Genomic DNA, 17,203 nt, shown 5'->3' on the forward strand with positions numbered 1-17,203 from the left:
AACGTGTGAATGGGATTTAGACCTGCGTACACAACAACCGCCCAACTTTTTATTATTATTAATAATAATTTCCTCACTTTAAATTTCCCGCCTAATGTAACGTCATTATGTAAGGCTACTTGTAATTTGTAAAATATAATAAATTTTTTCTAACCCAAAGTCTTTAAAAGTTCATATATTATTGAACATACCGGAGTAAACACGAAAAGACCAGACCTTTTTCCCCCACCGTTAATTTCAAATAATACCTCATAATTCACCCCAAAATGACCTTAATTTGTCAAACTGAAATGGGAGGGTCGAATTTTAAAAATGGGGATAAACTAATTTCAGATCTAACTACTTATAAAGATTTCTGGTTTAATATTTAATCAAAACTAATCATAAACTAAAATAGTACGAAGAATGATATTATTTTAATGATAATTTAGATGATTTTAGGTCTTATATAATTTCGTGGGAGAGCCATAGGGCTCCCAATATCCCCCCCCCTCACCTTCCCGGGTACGGAGGTCTTTGTTTTAAAATCAAATTCGCTGTTAATTTTGGCGAGCTGCCAATCTTTCGTCTTTAGAATTGAACAACGTGCCAGTGCAAAGTCCGGTTCTCGTCTCGCTCTGTTTTATGAGGATAAAATTGCGTTTTTGTGAAAAAGATCGAAAGTAATTAGGGAATGAAGAAAGATGATGCAGGCTGCTTAATTAAATCTCTTTGAACTTCGTAAATAACTGACGGAGGATTTCATGATTTTGGTAAAAAATGTTTTTAGTATTTTTGGTCGTTATTGTGATGTTTCTATAGTATAGTAAGTGGTATATAGAGATGACAAAATCTAAACCATAACCGGTATTATTAGCGTGAATCATAGCTAAACAACGGCTTGTCTATTTTGGCCCAAAATTCCAGGGCTATTAGCGTGGCACTATATTCCCCCGATTGTCGGTGTAATAGCGATGGCCCTAAAAATGGGGTTAGGGTAGTTCGTGCCTACTGGTTCTTGTTTTTAATTTTTTTTTAAATTTGGAAGTGGTAACTTAAACATGTCCGCTGGGGTTTTGAGATTTCATGATAGAGTTTCTATCAATTTATTTGGGTAAGCTGGTGTAATAGAATGTAATGATTCACCAAATTGGCCTTGAAATTTGAATTATAATATGTGGTTTGAACATTAATGGTGCCATAATGGTGCCACGTCAAATAAGAGCTAGAAAGCTGGAAATTGTTAATTTTAATTTTAAAAAGTATAGGGAACTAACAGTTCTGACCCTGAAACGTCACACCCTTCTATCTCTTACTGGAGTTTCATCCCCCCTAAAGGTTGGAAGCAGTATTCTACGCGCAATAATTCCAACCAGAGAGGGGCTGCGTGACGTCAGACTATCTCTTCCCCCTAGCCAGTTGTTAGGTCCCTATAGTGTATATTCAGGGATAGATTTAATTTTTGAAGAACAGAGTAACCTGGGCACGCGTCATAGTCCCGGACCCCCTTCCCCGGGACGGAGGGGTATGAAAGAAGAGGCGGGTCATAGCGACAGAGGTAAAAAGGAATTACGTATTTTTCGCCGTCCCGTCAGCAACGTCATCAAAACGTAGTTTAAGTGAGATTATCAGAAAATTTAAAATTTTCGTTACGTGTTGGAGGGAGGGGCTCTATACTGGGCTATGAGTCGGACTGAAGTAAAATCTAACCGTTCTCTATTCGTACTTGTAAAATTAATCCATCCAACAAGGGGAATAATTTTGAAACCTTTTTAATACTCAAAAATTCATACAAGTATAATATTATGCCAGAAAAGTGTTCTTATAATTATCAAAAATGCAATATTTGAAACTTATATAACCAGGGGTGGATTAATTAATTAACCCCTGATGTAAGTGGATATTGAATTGTAAAGGGCGGTTATTATATCTGTGCTATTTAGGTGCTTCTGCAACTTCAAATTGGTTTTAAATTAATTACCATTTAAGCTACCGAAAAAAAATTAAACACGCAAAACAAATAGAATAGGAACTTTTGTTTGTTGTTTTTTAAAAATAAAATAAACAACATTTAATAGAGTAAATAAACTAAAATTGAAAAATGATCATCAGTCCCTGAATCGGGACGCAAAAGTCGTTGCTTCAATATAATACCGTGATATTATGTAGGTAAAAATAATACTTGTAAAACTACACCGCCTGAAATACCATATAAGACCTCAATAATAGTTATAAATGGGGAGATCACAATACTGGCAGTGAAAACGTTAAGTGATATGATGAAAATACATAAAAAAACTGAAAAATAATATAAAATATAGCTGCCTTATGTAAGGTTATTATCACAATTTCTTTGAATCTCATATCATATCTTGAGAAATTTTTCTATTTTAAGTTTTTGATAATCTAATATTATTACCCCAATCGCTAAATTAATTTTAAATACCTTAAAGTTAATTTGAAAGATGAAAAATTAAAAAATAAAAAGTAATTCTAGGCCTAGTTTATCCCGTGGTCAAATCTGAGGAATTCTCGTAGTAAATGGACAAAGGTTGCTTCTCAGATTTTCCAGGATGTCGCCATTTGTAGGAAACGATTAAACAAACGATAAAAACTAAAACGTCAACAAAAAGAACCGATCCACCAACGATAGCTGACATGACCGGTTCAAAACAAAATCCACGTTCACTCTCTTCCTTGCGTATGATTTCTTCCACAAATTTATCTAAAAATAATGAATTAATAACATTTCAACATGAGTGTTGAAGTGTGTATTTTACCTATGGGGGCACTTGGAGCGGTGACGGGAAAAGCGAAACTATTTTCGTAAGAAGGCATTCCAATTCCGAATTGCGATGCTCGTACTGCCACGCTCTTGGTTAGTGTCTTCCGGCTTAGAACCTCGTAACCATCGTCCCCCGTAGCTTGCCTTCTCCTCCTTTTGCCGAAAGACGAGACTGTCTCCAGGTCATCTTCGCTTCGGCCCGTCGGGATTTGGCACAACACCTGATTTTAATTATTAAATTACCTTGATTTAATAGTACTCTTTTGGGTAGAATTTATTTGCGAAATTATTTACGGGTTTGCAACTTTCTCTGCACGTTTCCACTTCGGCTTCTAACTCCAACAGGCTGCTTCCTGTGAAGGTGAATGCTTCTAAGTAGCTCTCTAAGGATTTGCTCCTCGGATTTAGAGTTCGGATCTCGCGCATCATTTTAACCTCCACGGGGCACCTAAGACGTTTTTTTCTTATTTTTATTTTCTCAAATTGCCTCTACACCCCCAAAATCCAATTGGTAAACCACACGTAACTGTACAATTTTGTTACTTATCAAAGCTAAGGGCCTATGTATAGGGTTATTTCAATCTCAACTGGCGTATCTCCGAAGGACCACTGTTCTCTATGTTGTATTTAAAGCCAAGTATTCAATAACTTTTCTTACCCAGTGTTATCAATAAGGGTTAGATTATTACTTCCAGTACCATCCTTGGCTACCAAGTTACGGATGAAAATACCGTAGGTATCTACGTAATACGTTTTTTAGTAACAACACATCTTGAAATAATTCAGAATACAAATTTACCTTCGTCAGACATTCGAACTTGAACTCTCAGTAACTCTCCTAGTGAAACACTATCCTTTTCTTTACCACGTACGTCTAAGACGTGCATTGATACGTCTGGCATTGAAGGCGAGGACCGTGATTGGTCACTCGAATCTAGTGTACTGTAGATATTCCATTTCCCCCAATTAGGTTTAATTCTGATACCAAAACGAATTAAAATTAATTAACTGACGTGATATTCAATGTAACTTCCTCGGTTTTGTTGCCAATGTCGTAAGAACAGTAAACTCCAACTGCTTTATCGCTCGCCGTTACCACTTGGTCATTGCTTTGTATGACCAGAACGTTAGAAAATTTTCCCTCCTCCTAAATAAATTAGGCTTAGCTTAGGTTTGCTTCATTTATCGAGGATGGTACTTGTCTGTTAACGAACCTCTCGCTCAGTTCCACAACCGGTTAGTAAAATGGGTAAGGTAAAATCCAGTCTGTTGTTCAAATCCATGACGCAATCACTGGGTTTAGGTTTGGTGTAGACTTTACCATTAAAAAGCATATTAGTCGAAACTTTGGCCCGCATGACGTCTTGTCCGCACTCAACCGTGACTGAGTTCATAAACGGAGATTATAGCTTTTATTTTCGGATATGTTTTGACTGACTTACCATCGTAACAGGCTGTCACTTCCCTAAATTCGCTGGTTTCTAACTTGGTTACGCCACCTCTAGTCATTGTTTTGCGATTATGGTGACTTAGGGAACACATTCTGGTAGCCGAATCGTAGCTGTACGCTCTGCAATTAAATCCAAGTGACTTGTAACATTCCTCCTGGCATTCTTCCATGGTATCCGTGAAGTGGATTTGATCGGCTACAGCCACTGCTTGTTTTTTCGATGTTTTGTGGTTGCAGAAGCTTCTGGGCTCTGAAACGTTTTTATACTGGATTAGAATCTTAGTAGCTTATAAATCGATCGCAATTTGTTTACGAAACATAATTTTTCGATTATTTTAAATTGTCTACCTTTGTAACAATTGTTTTCAAAGTAGTCCACGACGAGACGCGAATTTTCAAGTGAGACTTTCTTATCAAATGAGGTGTACCGACTGTAGGGACTTAATCTGCATTCCGTCAGTTGGTAATTAAAGTGGGCAGAACGACACTGAAACAGCTGATACTTAAGACACGCCGCCATACACTCTTCCTTAGTGTTGCCTTCCACTAAGACCCGGTCGTACTCGTGACCTACTAATTCCTTCCCTCTGATTCGTTCAAAAGCCCAATCCCTTTCACAAGTTGAACCATCTGAAAATAAACGAACAGGTTTAGAGGGTGAAAACGAACAACACATGGTACAGTTACATTAATAGTTACTAACCCGGTAGGCATATTTTTTCGAAGTAATTGAAAGATTCCATGTCTCGGAGTACAGCGTCGGGTCCGCTTTTAAGGTTATCAGCGTTGTATTGGCAAGTACCTTTCTTGTAGTCAATATTTACCGATCGACACATTGCTTCGGCGCGACACATACTAAGGCATTGTTGAGGGGCTAAGTTATTGGTCACTTTGTAGGGATTGACGTCAAGGACGCTACTCGGAAGAAGTTCGAATTGAACGTCCTGCATGTCGCAAGCTATAATTTATTTTTTTATTATTGTTATAAGTCCCTTTTTATTCTTTCTTGGCTAAGAACTGAATGGTATACTAACCATCTAAATTTCTTGCAATTTCGTAATAGTTCAAATTACTGGATGGCCGAAAACTTCCTGGTGACTGAAACAAACCAGCCCGATTCTGATGAGTTAAACCGCAAAAGGGTTGACCCGATCTTCGTCCAAAGAGGAATGATCGGCATGGGAACAAGGAATTACGGATGCACAGCTCTCCGCATTCGCCCACGGATACACCACGGTACTCCATTAAACTATACGGATGTTCGACGTTACCCAACAAGACGATCTCAGCGGTGTTACTTTCCTCCGCTGATGGAAATGGTAAGCTCAAAACCATTAATTATCTTTGACGCTTTTAGTGACATGGGGGGAGGGGAACGCTAACTTACCGGGTTTATAAGCGCATATGTTATCGAAATAACTGATGTCTTCGGAATTTGCCGTTTGGAAATGGGTGTGTCTACTGAACCTGTCGTATCGACTCAATTTACAAGTTGAATTAGAACGGTCGTATTCGGCCGAACGGCAAACGAAACTGTCTTCCGTTAAACATAGTTCCATGCATTCAGTTTGCGTTACGTTTTCAACCATTTTATTGTCGTGACCTTCCAGTTCAACCCGAGGCAGTTTTTCAATGACAAATAGCTTGTCACAGGCACCTGAAATTTACATATTTTGGATATCAGACACCTTTCTTTAAATACGTCTATCCCAATTAATCCAGCCTATTCCACCGTGAAAATTCTTGAACTACGTACAATATAAATCAAATTACCCTAACGGTATTTTACCATTGGGTATTGCAATATTTTGCGTATAAATTTGAAATTATCAGGTTTGAAGAGGTGTGGTCAGTGCACCATTAGTTACCGCCCGGTCTTGTTACCCTTAGCTAGGAACTACTTGTATCTCAACTTTTAAGATTTGCCCTTAGGCGTATAAATAAACCGCGCATCAGACTGGCAACTTCTTCTGGGGATCAGGAAATGCAAGGTATATCAAAAATTATATACTCTACCTTCCAAACAAACTTTGTCGAAGCGGTATATTCCATTTTGTCTGGGAAAGACGCCTATTTCTTGTAAAATCCTGGGTTTAACGTCGATTAACTGACAGAGGGTATCGGAATTATTATGATAGAAAATGACTGATCCACACCGCTCATCTTGGCGACATTTCTGAACGCACTCGCTGACGTTTCGCCCCGGGTACGATTCGTAGGGTAACGCGTTCATTTTCCCATTCGATGTTAGTACGAAAGATTCCTTTCCTCGTAGACATAAACCGGCTGTAATTAAAGTAATTAGCGGGTCGTTCGGTTTAATTATTCGGACCCTTATTTTTAAATAATTTCAATGTCGATTTCAATAATTGTAATTGGTTTTCGATAATGTAAACAAAAACATAACACTCTTAAACTTAATTAGTTGGGAAAATTAATATTGTTAATGACCCTTTTTATATTTGAGTTAAATGACCTTTCTGATTTGGTTTATACAAGTTTAGAATCTTTGGGCGTAATTTTCTATTTGTTACTTTGAAGTTTTGCCGACTTTGGTTACGCCCTTTTTTTGGGGGTCCAGTTAATTCCAAAAATCTACTGATATTTGTCAAAATGTTCAACTGATAAACGGTTGGTTAACATCTAAGTTTTTAAACAAGTTAATTTAAAGATAAATGAACGTAGATAATTTTTAGCATCTCAACTCTTTTTCCCACCGTTTAAAAATATTTCCCAGGTATAGCTATAGTCTAGAAGAGAAAAATTGTCAAAATTAACTACCTATTTGGCTGTAAGTTCATAAATATGTCACGCAAAGTTAAAAGTTTTGCCCTCGAGAACTAGCCTTATGTACGTCAACTAATTATACGTATAATTATGCAAATTATATGCCAAACAAATTAATCAAATTAAATTTAAAATGCTAGATTGTAACAGTATTTTATGGACTATCCCTTCAAACTGGCGCTCCCCCTTTATTTTCCTAACCTGGCTGGTTTTAAAAATTCTACCCATGACGTCAATGATGACGTCAACGAAAAACCCGAAGACCATCAACATCGTGAAGATGGACCCACGAGTGGTCCACGTGTTTGTGCGCGAAAGAAAAACGCGCTCGCGCTATAAAAAGGGTCCCCGACCTTTGTTAACTCTCTCTCTCTGACTTTCACCTTGGTCCTGCTTGGTCGGACATTCTGTCGCTGCAGCCCTCGGGCTCGACGCCCTCGGGCGTGGACCCTTCGGGGCCACGCCGCGGTTTTCTCGTGAAGTCTCCGGACTTAACCTTTACAACGCGCCGGTTACCTGGACGATCTACTTTTCGCGCCGGACGCTTTTGTGCGGGTTTCAATTCAACAAATTCGTAAATATAAACCAAAATATTTTTATTTAATTAAACCCAGCCAGGGTTACGAACTATTTTTATTTCAAATTATTAAAACTATTATTATTTTTATTATTTCAATGACGACAGTTTTGTAATTTTAAAAAGCATTAAGCTTTATTTTATTTTATTATTATTGGTATCAAATATTTCCCCTAGACGTTAAAACGAACCTCTTTAATAAAGTTTCAATATCTTAAGTTCATAATTATTTAAGATATCTATTATTATTCTTATTATTATTTAAAAACTGTCTCATTTTGGGGGTCTCCGTCCGGGATTCGATTCCCTAGAACCACTCGCATTATATAAACTGTTTCAGTCTATGTGCCCATGATTAGTAATTTTCTTTGTTTAAGTCCTTTAGTTAAAAATGGACGATTTTTTTTGTTAATATATTGGTTGCAATATGGCCATAAGTTATTTAGTTGCAATTTTTATGATCCCTAGTTTTTGAGGTAAAATATGCCTAAATGTATTGTTAAAAGGGTTCTAGTAAGGCAGAACTCATTTCTGTTTTTAGATTTAAATTAATCACGCTAGTAAAAATGTTTTTAGTTAATGTTCACATTAATATTAATTGTGTTAAATTTTCTTTATGTTATTTAAAGTTCGATTTTTTTTTTGAAATAACGTTTTTAGTGTTGGTCACGCTCTCCTCAGTTAACGTATTTTGCTCGTTGAGATTTGAATACCCTAATTTTTGGTCGAGGAAAGGGCTATTTTATTTTGTTAGAAAGGGGGCATGAATAAATTAGTCACCAGTACCGCCAGAGAAAATGGTTAGGCCTAGCTAGCCGCTCAACGAGGTTCAAAATTTTCCATACAATTATTTTTCCAAGTTCAGTACCACCCGGAGTTAGGTTTTATAGAGTGATGGTGGACGCATTGTCACTCTAAGCCGTTGAACTCAACTCGCCCCGCTGGTCGGTGCGAGGAAGGGTTTTTCCATTCGCTTCCTTTGTAAATTTTTAGTTAGCCTCTGACCAGCCCGTTTAGTTATTTCACCTTTAGCAATATAATTTTCAATGGATATAATTCCAGTTAAAATTTTTAGTTTTTAGTTTTTCCCCTGATGGTTATTCACTATATAATTGTTCGGACCTCAAGCTTTTATCTCAGGAGCGTGTATACCTCTGTACAGACCCATCGCAGTAGGCAGGCATAGATATGATAATCAAAAATTAGGGTAGAAATTTTTTTTCTAGAGTAGTATAATTAGTGATCTCTTAGCGTTTATTTATTTGTCAGGGTTAATTATTAGGCAATGCTTTAGTCTAAACGAGCATCCCACTATTTCCCTTAATTTTTCCGCCTGTGCCAACACGGGTTGTGAGTTTATTTTTTTTATCTTAAGTTAATATTTGAAGCCCGTTATTATGCGTGACCACCTCTTTAACGTTGGCCAAGTTACTTAGTGATATGTTTGTTTTCAATTGGCCATTGAATAACTTTTGGGTAGGGAACCCACATGTTTTTGTTTAGAGGAGGGACCTCTCGTATATTTTAAACCTTGGTGTATTAGGTTATGATTTGAATATATCGTCTGCGTGTAAACCGACTGTATTTATTCTGTTTTAGAGGAGGGACCTCTATTGTAGTTTAAACCTTAGAGTATTAGGTTAACTCTTATGATTTGGATATATAGTCAGCGTGTATACCTGACTGTATTTAGCTAGCTTTGTAATATTTTTGTAAAATTTGTGATTTTTTATTTATAGTAATTATTAATGTCCTTTGTCCACATGACTATATTAATATTAATTTTTTTCTCATTGACAACAAATTGAGTTTTTTTTTTTGTTTCATTATGCCAAGCGCTGATGTTTAACTATTTTAGTATTTTTGGCCCCAGCTTTGCCGTTGTATTTTATTTTGGTTTTTGCTGTAACAAAACCTTGTTTTGAATATTTTTTTGTTTTGGTCTCAGTTATGTTTTTCTGTATAGTTGATAGTTCTCGAACGAGGACGTTCGAAATTAAGTGGGGAAGAGTGTAACAGTATTTTATGGACTATCCCTTCAAACTGGCGCTCCCCCTTTATTTTCCTAACCTGGCTGGTTTTAAAAATTCTACCCATGACGTCAATGATGACGTCAACGAAAAACCCGAAGACCATCAACATCGTGAAGATGGACCCACGAGTGGTCCACGTGTTTGTGCGCGAAAGAAAAACGCGCTCGCGCTATAAAAAGGGTCCCCGACCTTTGTTAACTCTCTCTCTCTGACTTTCACCTTGGTCCTGCTTGGTCGGACATTCTGTCGCTGCAGCCCTCGGGCTCGACGCCCTCGGGCGTGGACCCTTCGGGGCCACGCCGCGGTTTTCTCGTGAAGTCTCCGGACTTAACCTTTACAACGCGCCGGTTACCTGGACGATCTACTTTTCGCGCCGGACGCTTTTGTGCGGGTTTCAATTCAACAAATTCGTAAATATAAACCAAAATATTTTTATTTAATTAAACCCAGCCAGGGTTACGAACTATTTTTATTTCAAATTATTAAAACTATTATTATTTTTATTATTTCAATGACGACAGTTTTGTAATTTTAAAAAGCATTAAGCTTTATTTTATTTGATTATTATTTCTATTATCCCCTAGACATTAAAACGAACCACTTTAATAAAGTTTCAATATCTTAAGTTCATACTTATTTAATATATCTATGATCATTCTTATTATATATATAAAAACTGTCTCAAGATACGTACATGCACATCGACTTATATCCCTTAAAGCTATGCCGCCACTTATATCGCTATTGGCTTTAGAAACATTCTATTATTTAGTCAGGTCTGTGGCAGGTTATACACGCAAGCTATTAAAGTTTAAATTGCTAAATAAGCATGTACATTAATAATACACTTATGTCCCTTGAAGCTATGCCGCCAGATAATCGCTTTAGGGTAAGAACTAAATGAATCCCGAATCTGAATATCTTTTTTGGTGGGCCTTATATAAAAACCCAGACTTGGTCACGATATTAAACATAATTAGTTCTAATAATGTTCAAGATTAAAATTGAATCAGACTGCTAAGGTACTGATAAAAACGCGTTTTTAATAATTTAAATTATTTATTCAGGTATACAGAGTGTTTCTGATAAATTAAGGGTGTGTTTTTTGGACGATTTTGAGTCTAAAATGTTCTATGACATTTTGAGAAACTGTTTTATCAGAAAATTATATTTTGCTACAATACCTGTTTGGTAAAACCAGCAAATTAGAACGAAAGTAGCAATTAATTTCTTCATTTTGAATTCTCTCCACCGTTTTTCAAACTCCTGTAAAAAAAAATAAAATTTGGCATTTAATAGAGACTTTAAAATTTCTAATTAATTTGTTGATAGAATTTATCGCGTGGCGATAATAATTAGTTATAAAACCATGGTAAATCACAAAATATTATTAAAATAAGGATATTATCCCTTAGGGCCACAGAGTATTATATAAAAACGTCTTGGTTTGGACCAAGGCCGAAAAAACAAACGATATGTGTGAGGTTTATCAATTGACTGAAGTTTCAGATATTGAAATTTTTTCTAGTTATTTTTATACACTCAATCCTTAATCAATATTTAATTCAATCAACTGATTTTACTGTTAATCGACCTAGTCCCTCTAAATTAATTGAAAAAATTACATATCTACGCTTTTTCAAGAACAATTACATTTTCCGAAAACATTCTATCGTGAAATTAATTTATCATGTCGAGGATACAGTATTGAATATTTGAAATGTTCTACTGGATGTCTAAAACAAGCAAGCGAACTTTGGCATAACTCGAATGGAAAATGTAAATATTTGATCGTGGATGCCAAACAAGGGTGTTGCGCGAATTTATACATTTAATTTCGTATATCGAAATGCTACATTTCTATTGTCGCCTCTTTGATGGTAAAGTTGCACTGGAACTTCCTTTTCCGTACTTAAGAATTTCTTGGTCATAACTCAGTCTATGGTAATATTGGCTGAGAGTGTTGCGACGGCTCAGATCACCCATACACTGAAACCACTGGTGATTATAAAATGCCATATATTGGGAAAATAGAGGAAGGGAGGGGGTGTCGGAGTTAAATGTGACCTTCTTGGCATAACTAGTAATGAATGATTTGTTTAACCATATTATTTCCGCGGGAAATGAATATAACAAGTCTGAGAAGTATTTCTGTTTATGTGATCTTTACCCTTTACCACACAGGATAAACTTTGTTGCTTTGTCTTAAGTAGACGACATTCACTCTAAACGACAGTCTTATCAACAACTTAAAACAGATTTAAACTTCTTTTGGTGCAAACTTGAAAATTTGTCAAGCCAGCAACAATTAAAACTATGTCGGTCAAGATGCTCACAAGTTAGTGAGTATCGACACGAAATCCCTTCAAAATAATTAATTTCATGATAAAATGTTTTCGGAAAATGTAATTGTTCTTGAAAAAGCGTAGATATGTAATTTTTTCAATTAATTTAGAGGGACTAGGTCGATTAACAGTAAAATCAGTTGATTGAATTAAATATTGATTAAGGATTGAGTGTATAAAAATAACTAGAAAAAATTTCAATATCTGAAACTTCAGTCAATTGATAAACCTCACACATATCGTTTGTTTTTTCGGCCTTGGTCCAAACCAAGACGTTTTTATATAATATCTGTCGCTTCAGTCTTAATGTAATTAAATTTTGAGTAATTATGTTTTCTTTACCGCTTATTATTATGTCCAATAAGATGGTCAAAACATGTATCTAGCAGGGCCCAAACGTTGCACCTTCCGCGTGTTAGGCGGACGAGATTACCACTACACTACACATACCTGGTAATACTGAGATTCCTAACAGATCTAGCTTATTATTATGTCCAATCACGATGGTCAAAACATGTATCTACCAGGGCTCGAACCCGGGACCTTCCGCGTGTAAAGCGGACGTGATAACCACTACACAATGAATACTTGGTTATTCTGAGTTTTCGAAGAGATCTAGCTTATTATTGTGTCCAATAACGATAGTCAAGTCATGTATCTACCAGGGCTCGAACCTGGGACCTTCCGAGTGTAAAGCGGACGTGATAACCACTACACCATAGATACTTGGTTATTTTGAGTTTTCGAAGAGCTCTAGCATTATTATTATGTCCAATCACGATGGTCGAAACAAGTACTTCTGTAATTAACTAAAATTAACATACTTAGACTTAATTGTTTCTGATTAGACTAGCCGATCGCACACCCTGAATACTTAATTGTTAAATTAAGAGTATTCCGAAAAGTAACTTCGCTCTAGTTTTTCAGTTAGAGGTGGTTAAATATCACGAAAAACCCCATGTTAATCTCCATAGGAAAATTGGTAAAAGCATGTGAATTTTGATTTAACGTTACAAAAGAGTATCAAGTCATATCTACAAGGGCCTACCGGCCCTGTAGAATAAATTTTGATGGTAGGATAATCATCAAAAAATTTAAATCGCACGTTTTTTTATGAAAAAAAAATAAAATAGAAAAAGTGTGAAACGTGATATGAAATTATTCCCAATTTTATCTCTCCGAGCATCATTTTTCGACGCCGAACATATTTCATATTTTTAGCTTTAAATAATATTTTTTATGTTTCTTATTATAGAAAAGAAAAGCTTACCGGTAATTTAAAATTTTAAAAAAAAATGTTATTTTCTTGGCCCATCCTAATATTCAAAGGGACTGTGAAATAGTGAACGGCTAATTAATTTTACTGAATAATTTTCGTTAGCCTTGCAGATCTCTAAATCTCTAGACCTTAATTTCTGATTCTGATACTAAATACTCAAGAAATCCTTTTCAATCTACGGCCATATTTGAAAATGGCGTCCATATAAGTTAATTACTTAAACGACTGACTGATTATTGTAACTCTAGAACTTTACCCTTTGACCTATGATTGCGAAACTAGTTCTTTAGTACCAGATTCCTACCAAGAAAAGTTTTCTTTTCGGCGGCCATTTTGGCAAATGGCGTCCAAATAAGTTTATAAAACTTTCAGACAATATGCTCCTTGCTTTATACCATTTATACCGTTTTATTTTGGTTATTTGCTTTATGTTTTATTGCTAGGATCACTGAAATTTTATTACTTTATTTTTCATCATCCCTTTACGAAAATCAAGATCGTAACAGAGATAAAGGAAGGGCCAATAGACTCATTTAAATAAAGCGCGAAAAAATCGTGTTGCTTAATTTCTTGCACAACACCAAAGGGACTCGAGATATTTAAAATAAAACGAGTTAATGAAGGGAGTAAATTTTTTTTTAAATTCACTAAAACATCCTTTGAACCGTTGGAAAAATAAAAAACCCCGAAAAGTCCAGAGTGATTACATAGACACCACCAAACTCTGTTACCGGTTTCATACTCATGCGTAAGAAAGAATCTAAGGTAGATAATTATACTGTTATTTTTAATTAAATCGTTTTTATAACAATTAAACGGACATTGAAACTTTTGGAATCGTTAAAATTTTCGTTTCCTCGACTCTTGACTCGATTTACAAAAATTAAGAAATATATAATAAACAATAATTTAAATGCCCGTGATGCGTGAAACTGGTTTTTAACTTTTCTACGTATGTAATTTTTAATACCAGAAAAGATATTTTAGCCTAACGGGCAAACGTGTAAAATTCTTCCTACACTCTACTCTACTATATAATGAGAAAATTAGAAAAATACCATAAGATAATCATGATAAAATAGATTTTGATCCTATTAAAGGGATTGTGTAAGAATTTCTGGAAATTTCCATTCCGCAAGTTTCTATTGTTTTTAACGTGTTTCATCTGGATTTTAACAATTTTTAATCTTGAATTTAACAGTTTTTAACCTTGAACTGAACAATTTTAATCTTGAATTTAACAGTTTTTAACCTTGAACTGAACAATTTTAATCTTGAATTTAACAGTTTTTAACCTTGAACTGAACAATTTTAACCTTGAATCTAACATTTTCTAACCTTGAATAAAATAATTTTTAATCTTGAATTTAATAATTTTTAATCTTGAATATTCAAGCTGATTAAATTGTAGATTTTTTAGGAAATTTCTTTTCCATAATTTTGTAAGTTTTGACCCTTTTCTACCATGTTTCATCCTGAATTTAATCATTTTTAATCTTGAATATTTAAACTGACTAAATTGTCTTTGACATGAGCGGAGCCTTGCCAGATTAGTAATATATGAATTAATTACCACTATAAATTACTTGGATGTTTACGCCCATCGAACCCAGTGTACTTCAGTCCTACCGACCTTTTAAGGTACACAGTGTATGATTCATAATTGAAATGAATATATTCATGGTATCATCTTTAGATAGCTAGAAGGGGTGAGAGCACCGCAGCCAAAAGCTATGGCTGTAAAATTTTCTTTTGGCAGTGTTGTTATTATTAAAACCACCGCTAATTTAATAGCAAAGAGGGGTTACGATCAGATGAGGTTGGCTTTGAAGCATTATGATTTTAACAAACGTGTATACACGTGAAATTATCATAAATTTTGCGTTAGATAACGTGATAGTGATGGAGAACTGGGAATCAACCCTTTTTCTTAAGGTGCGTGGTTTAACTCTTATATCTTGGGAGTGGTTTCCCTTCCTATAGCTGGCTAGAAAACATATTTCAGGATATCCTTTATCTTCGGTAATTGTTTTTGGTGTCATTATGTAAAAATTAATATTCCCCAGATTTATCGGCGTTATTCTTGAATGATGAAAAATTTATTTTAAATTATTTGAAGATGATAGATAAATATATTTTTAAAGGTAATGTTTAGGGTTCTAATTTTTAAATCAATAATTTAATTACCACAGTAATTTACACCGTAGTTTAGTATGGTAATTTACTCAGTAATTTAATATGGTAATTCTCACAGTAATTTAAGATGGTAATTCACACAGTAATTTAAGATGGTAATTTACACAGTAATGTAAGATGGTAATTCACACAGTAATTTAAGATGGTAATTTACACAGTAATTTAATATGGTAATTAACTCAGTAATTTAATATGGTAATTTACTCAGTAATTTAATATGGTAATTTACTCAGTAATTTAATATGGTAATTTACTCAGTAATTTAATATGGTAATTTACTCAGTAATTTAATATGGTAATTTAATATAGTAATTTACTCAGTAATTTAATACGGTAATTCACACAGTAATTTAATATGGTAATTCACTCAGTAATTTAATATGGTAATTTACAATTTCGTCTGATCATTTACCATGGTAATTTACCGCCAAATTCGAAATTGGAAAATAGTCCATCCTTTAAATTGGCAAACTCGATAAAGTTTGTTAATGTAACACCTTTTTCAAAGCTAAACTCGGTCGGAGCGTTACTAACAGACAGATAAGGGTTAGGCTGGGTCATTCTTATTATAAATGTCAATTGTATAAGTCTGATACAGGGCGCATGCACTAAAATGTGGATAACACCTTTATACCCCCCTTCTCATTCGACAATTCAGGGTTATCGCACTTTTATCCGCTCGGGGCTGAAGTTAATATATATACCTAACTTCTCAATTTCATACCATCCCCTTTAATAACAACCGGTGGTGACGCAATAAGCATGCGCCGTCTAGCGAATACCAACGGAACTAGGCTTCGAAACGTCTTAAACGATAGAAACAATACAATTTCGGTCTGGCAAAGATTCCCGCAATTCCAAATTAAAATTTTTAAAATGATTTCCACGTTTTAACTTTAAAATAAAAATAAATAGGCTTAGCGCATTGATAGAAATCAAAAAGAAATATTAATTGGACCAAAAGGCTTAATATTCATAGACAAGTTTTTATATTTGTTAATTTATTTAATTCAATTAATTTTAATGAATATACATTTTAAAATAATAAAACTTATCCTACCTTTGGAAATGAGTTCTCGGTGACCAAGTTTTTCCAGAAATATTAGACTAAATATAGTTTTTTCCAAAGACTTTTTCACCGTCGCATGGTTTTGAAATAATATTATTTTCGAAGTTACTCTCGGTTCCCAATCGTGTCTTTGATTATGCAAGTATTTTGCTGGTGGAGTCGAAATTTAATAATGATTGCGCTAAGCCTAAATTGAACTATTGTTATTTTTAGTTCTATATTATATTTATAAAAGGTAGTAGAATCCTCTCCACGTCCCGCGTTTAGCAACCGGCTTGACGTACTCCGAAGGCTCGGCGCACTTTCTACGCGTTCGTGAGTTCAGATTTTTAGTTCGCGTCTTCTTACCTGAAAGTCAGTTTCCCCTTCGACGGGTTTAGCTTCCCCGGTCATTTCCACTTCAACCCTCCCGTCCAAATTTTTTTTCAAGGGCCGTCTCTATAAAAAAATAATAGAAAAAGAAAAGGCTCGTCAAATGATGGTAATGATTTGGGACCGTTCGCATTGACATTGAAATTTTTAAGTGGAAAGTCTCATCAAAGAACGTGGGGTCTACAGTGATATACGCACCCAAACGTTGGTTGGCCCCTAGAAAATGAAAATAGTCACAAGTGTGGAGTAGTTAGCTTTACTTTAGCAGTCTTAGATTGAAGACTATTGCAGGCTGGTATGTCTTACGTTACCAGTCTTAAATTGAAGACTA

General features: G+C 35.0%; 2 protein-coding genes and 1 non-coding gene across 4 annotated transcripts in view; 1 reads left to right on the top strand and 2 right to left on the bottom strand.

The window, feature by feature from the left end:
* Window positions 1-1,735: 1,735 nt before the first annotated feature.
* On the bottom strand, window positions 1,736-16,853 carry LOC149654232 (uncharacterized). Its single transcript, XM_089845680.1, has 15 exons — window positions 16,492-16,853; window positions 10,796-10,877; window positions 6,231-6,500; window positions 5,602-5,871; window positions 5,249-5,521; window positions 4,918-5,172; window positions 4,563-4,844; window positions 4,207-4,464; window positions 3,979-4,148; window positions 3,778-3,911; window positions 3,564-3,706; window positions 3,423-3,504; window positions 3,059-3,212; window positions 2,760-2,985; window positions 1,736-2,704 (listed from the first exon to the last, which is right to left on the bottom strand). The coding sequence occupies exons 2-15, from the start codon at window positions 10,845-10,847 to the stop codon at window positions 2,484-2,486; spliced, it is 2,790 nt and encodes a 929-aa protein (XP_089701806.1). The 5' UTR covers window positions 10,848-10,877; window positions 16,492-16,853; the 3' UTR covers window positions 1,736-2,483.
* Window positions 5,395-17,203, top strand: part of LOC149654233 (uncharacterized) — a 74,474-nt gene continuing 62,665 nt past the window's right edge. For both annotated transcript variants that reach the window (XM_089845681.1, XM_089845682.1), the window contains exon 1: window positions 5,395-5,533. The gene's annotated coding sequence lies outside the window, so the exon portion shown is untranslated. The remainder of the gene's footprint in view (window positions 5,534-17,203) is intronic.
* TRNAV-UAC (transfer RNA valine (anticodon UAC)) lies at window positions 12,610-12,682 on the bottom strand. The gene has a single exon. It is a non-coding gene; the product is annotated as a tRNA-Val (tRNA).

The sequence above is a fragment of the Phalangium opilio genome, unplaced genomic scaffold (genome assembly GCF_054372755.1).
Source record: "Phalangium opilio isolate 3A_F unplaced genomic scaffold, DU_Popi_V2 ptg000079l_1, whole genome shotgun sequence".
Taxonomy (NCBI): Eukaryota; Metazoa; Arthropoda; class Arachnida; order Opiliones; family Phalangiidae; genus Phalangium; species Phalangium opilio.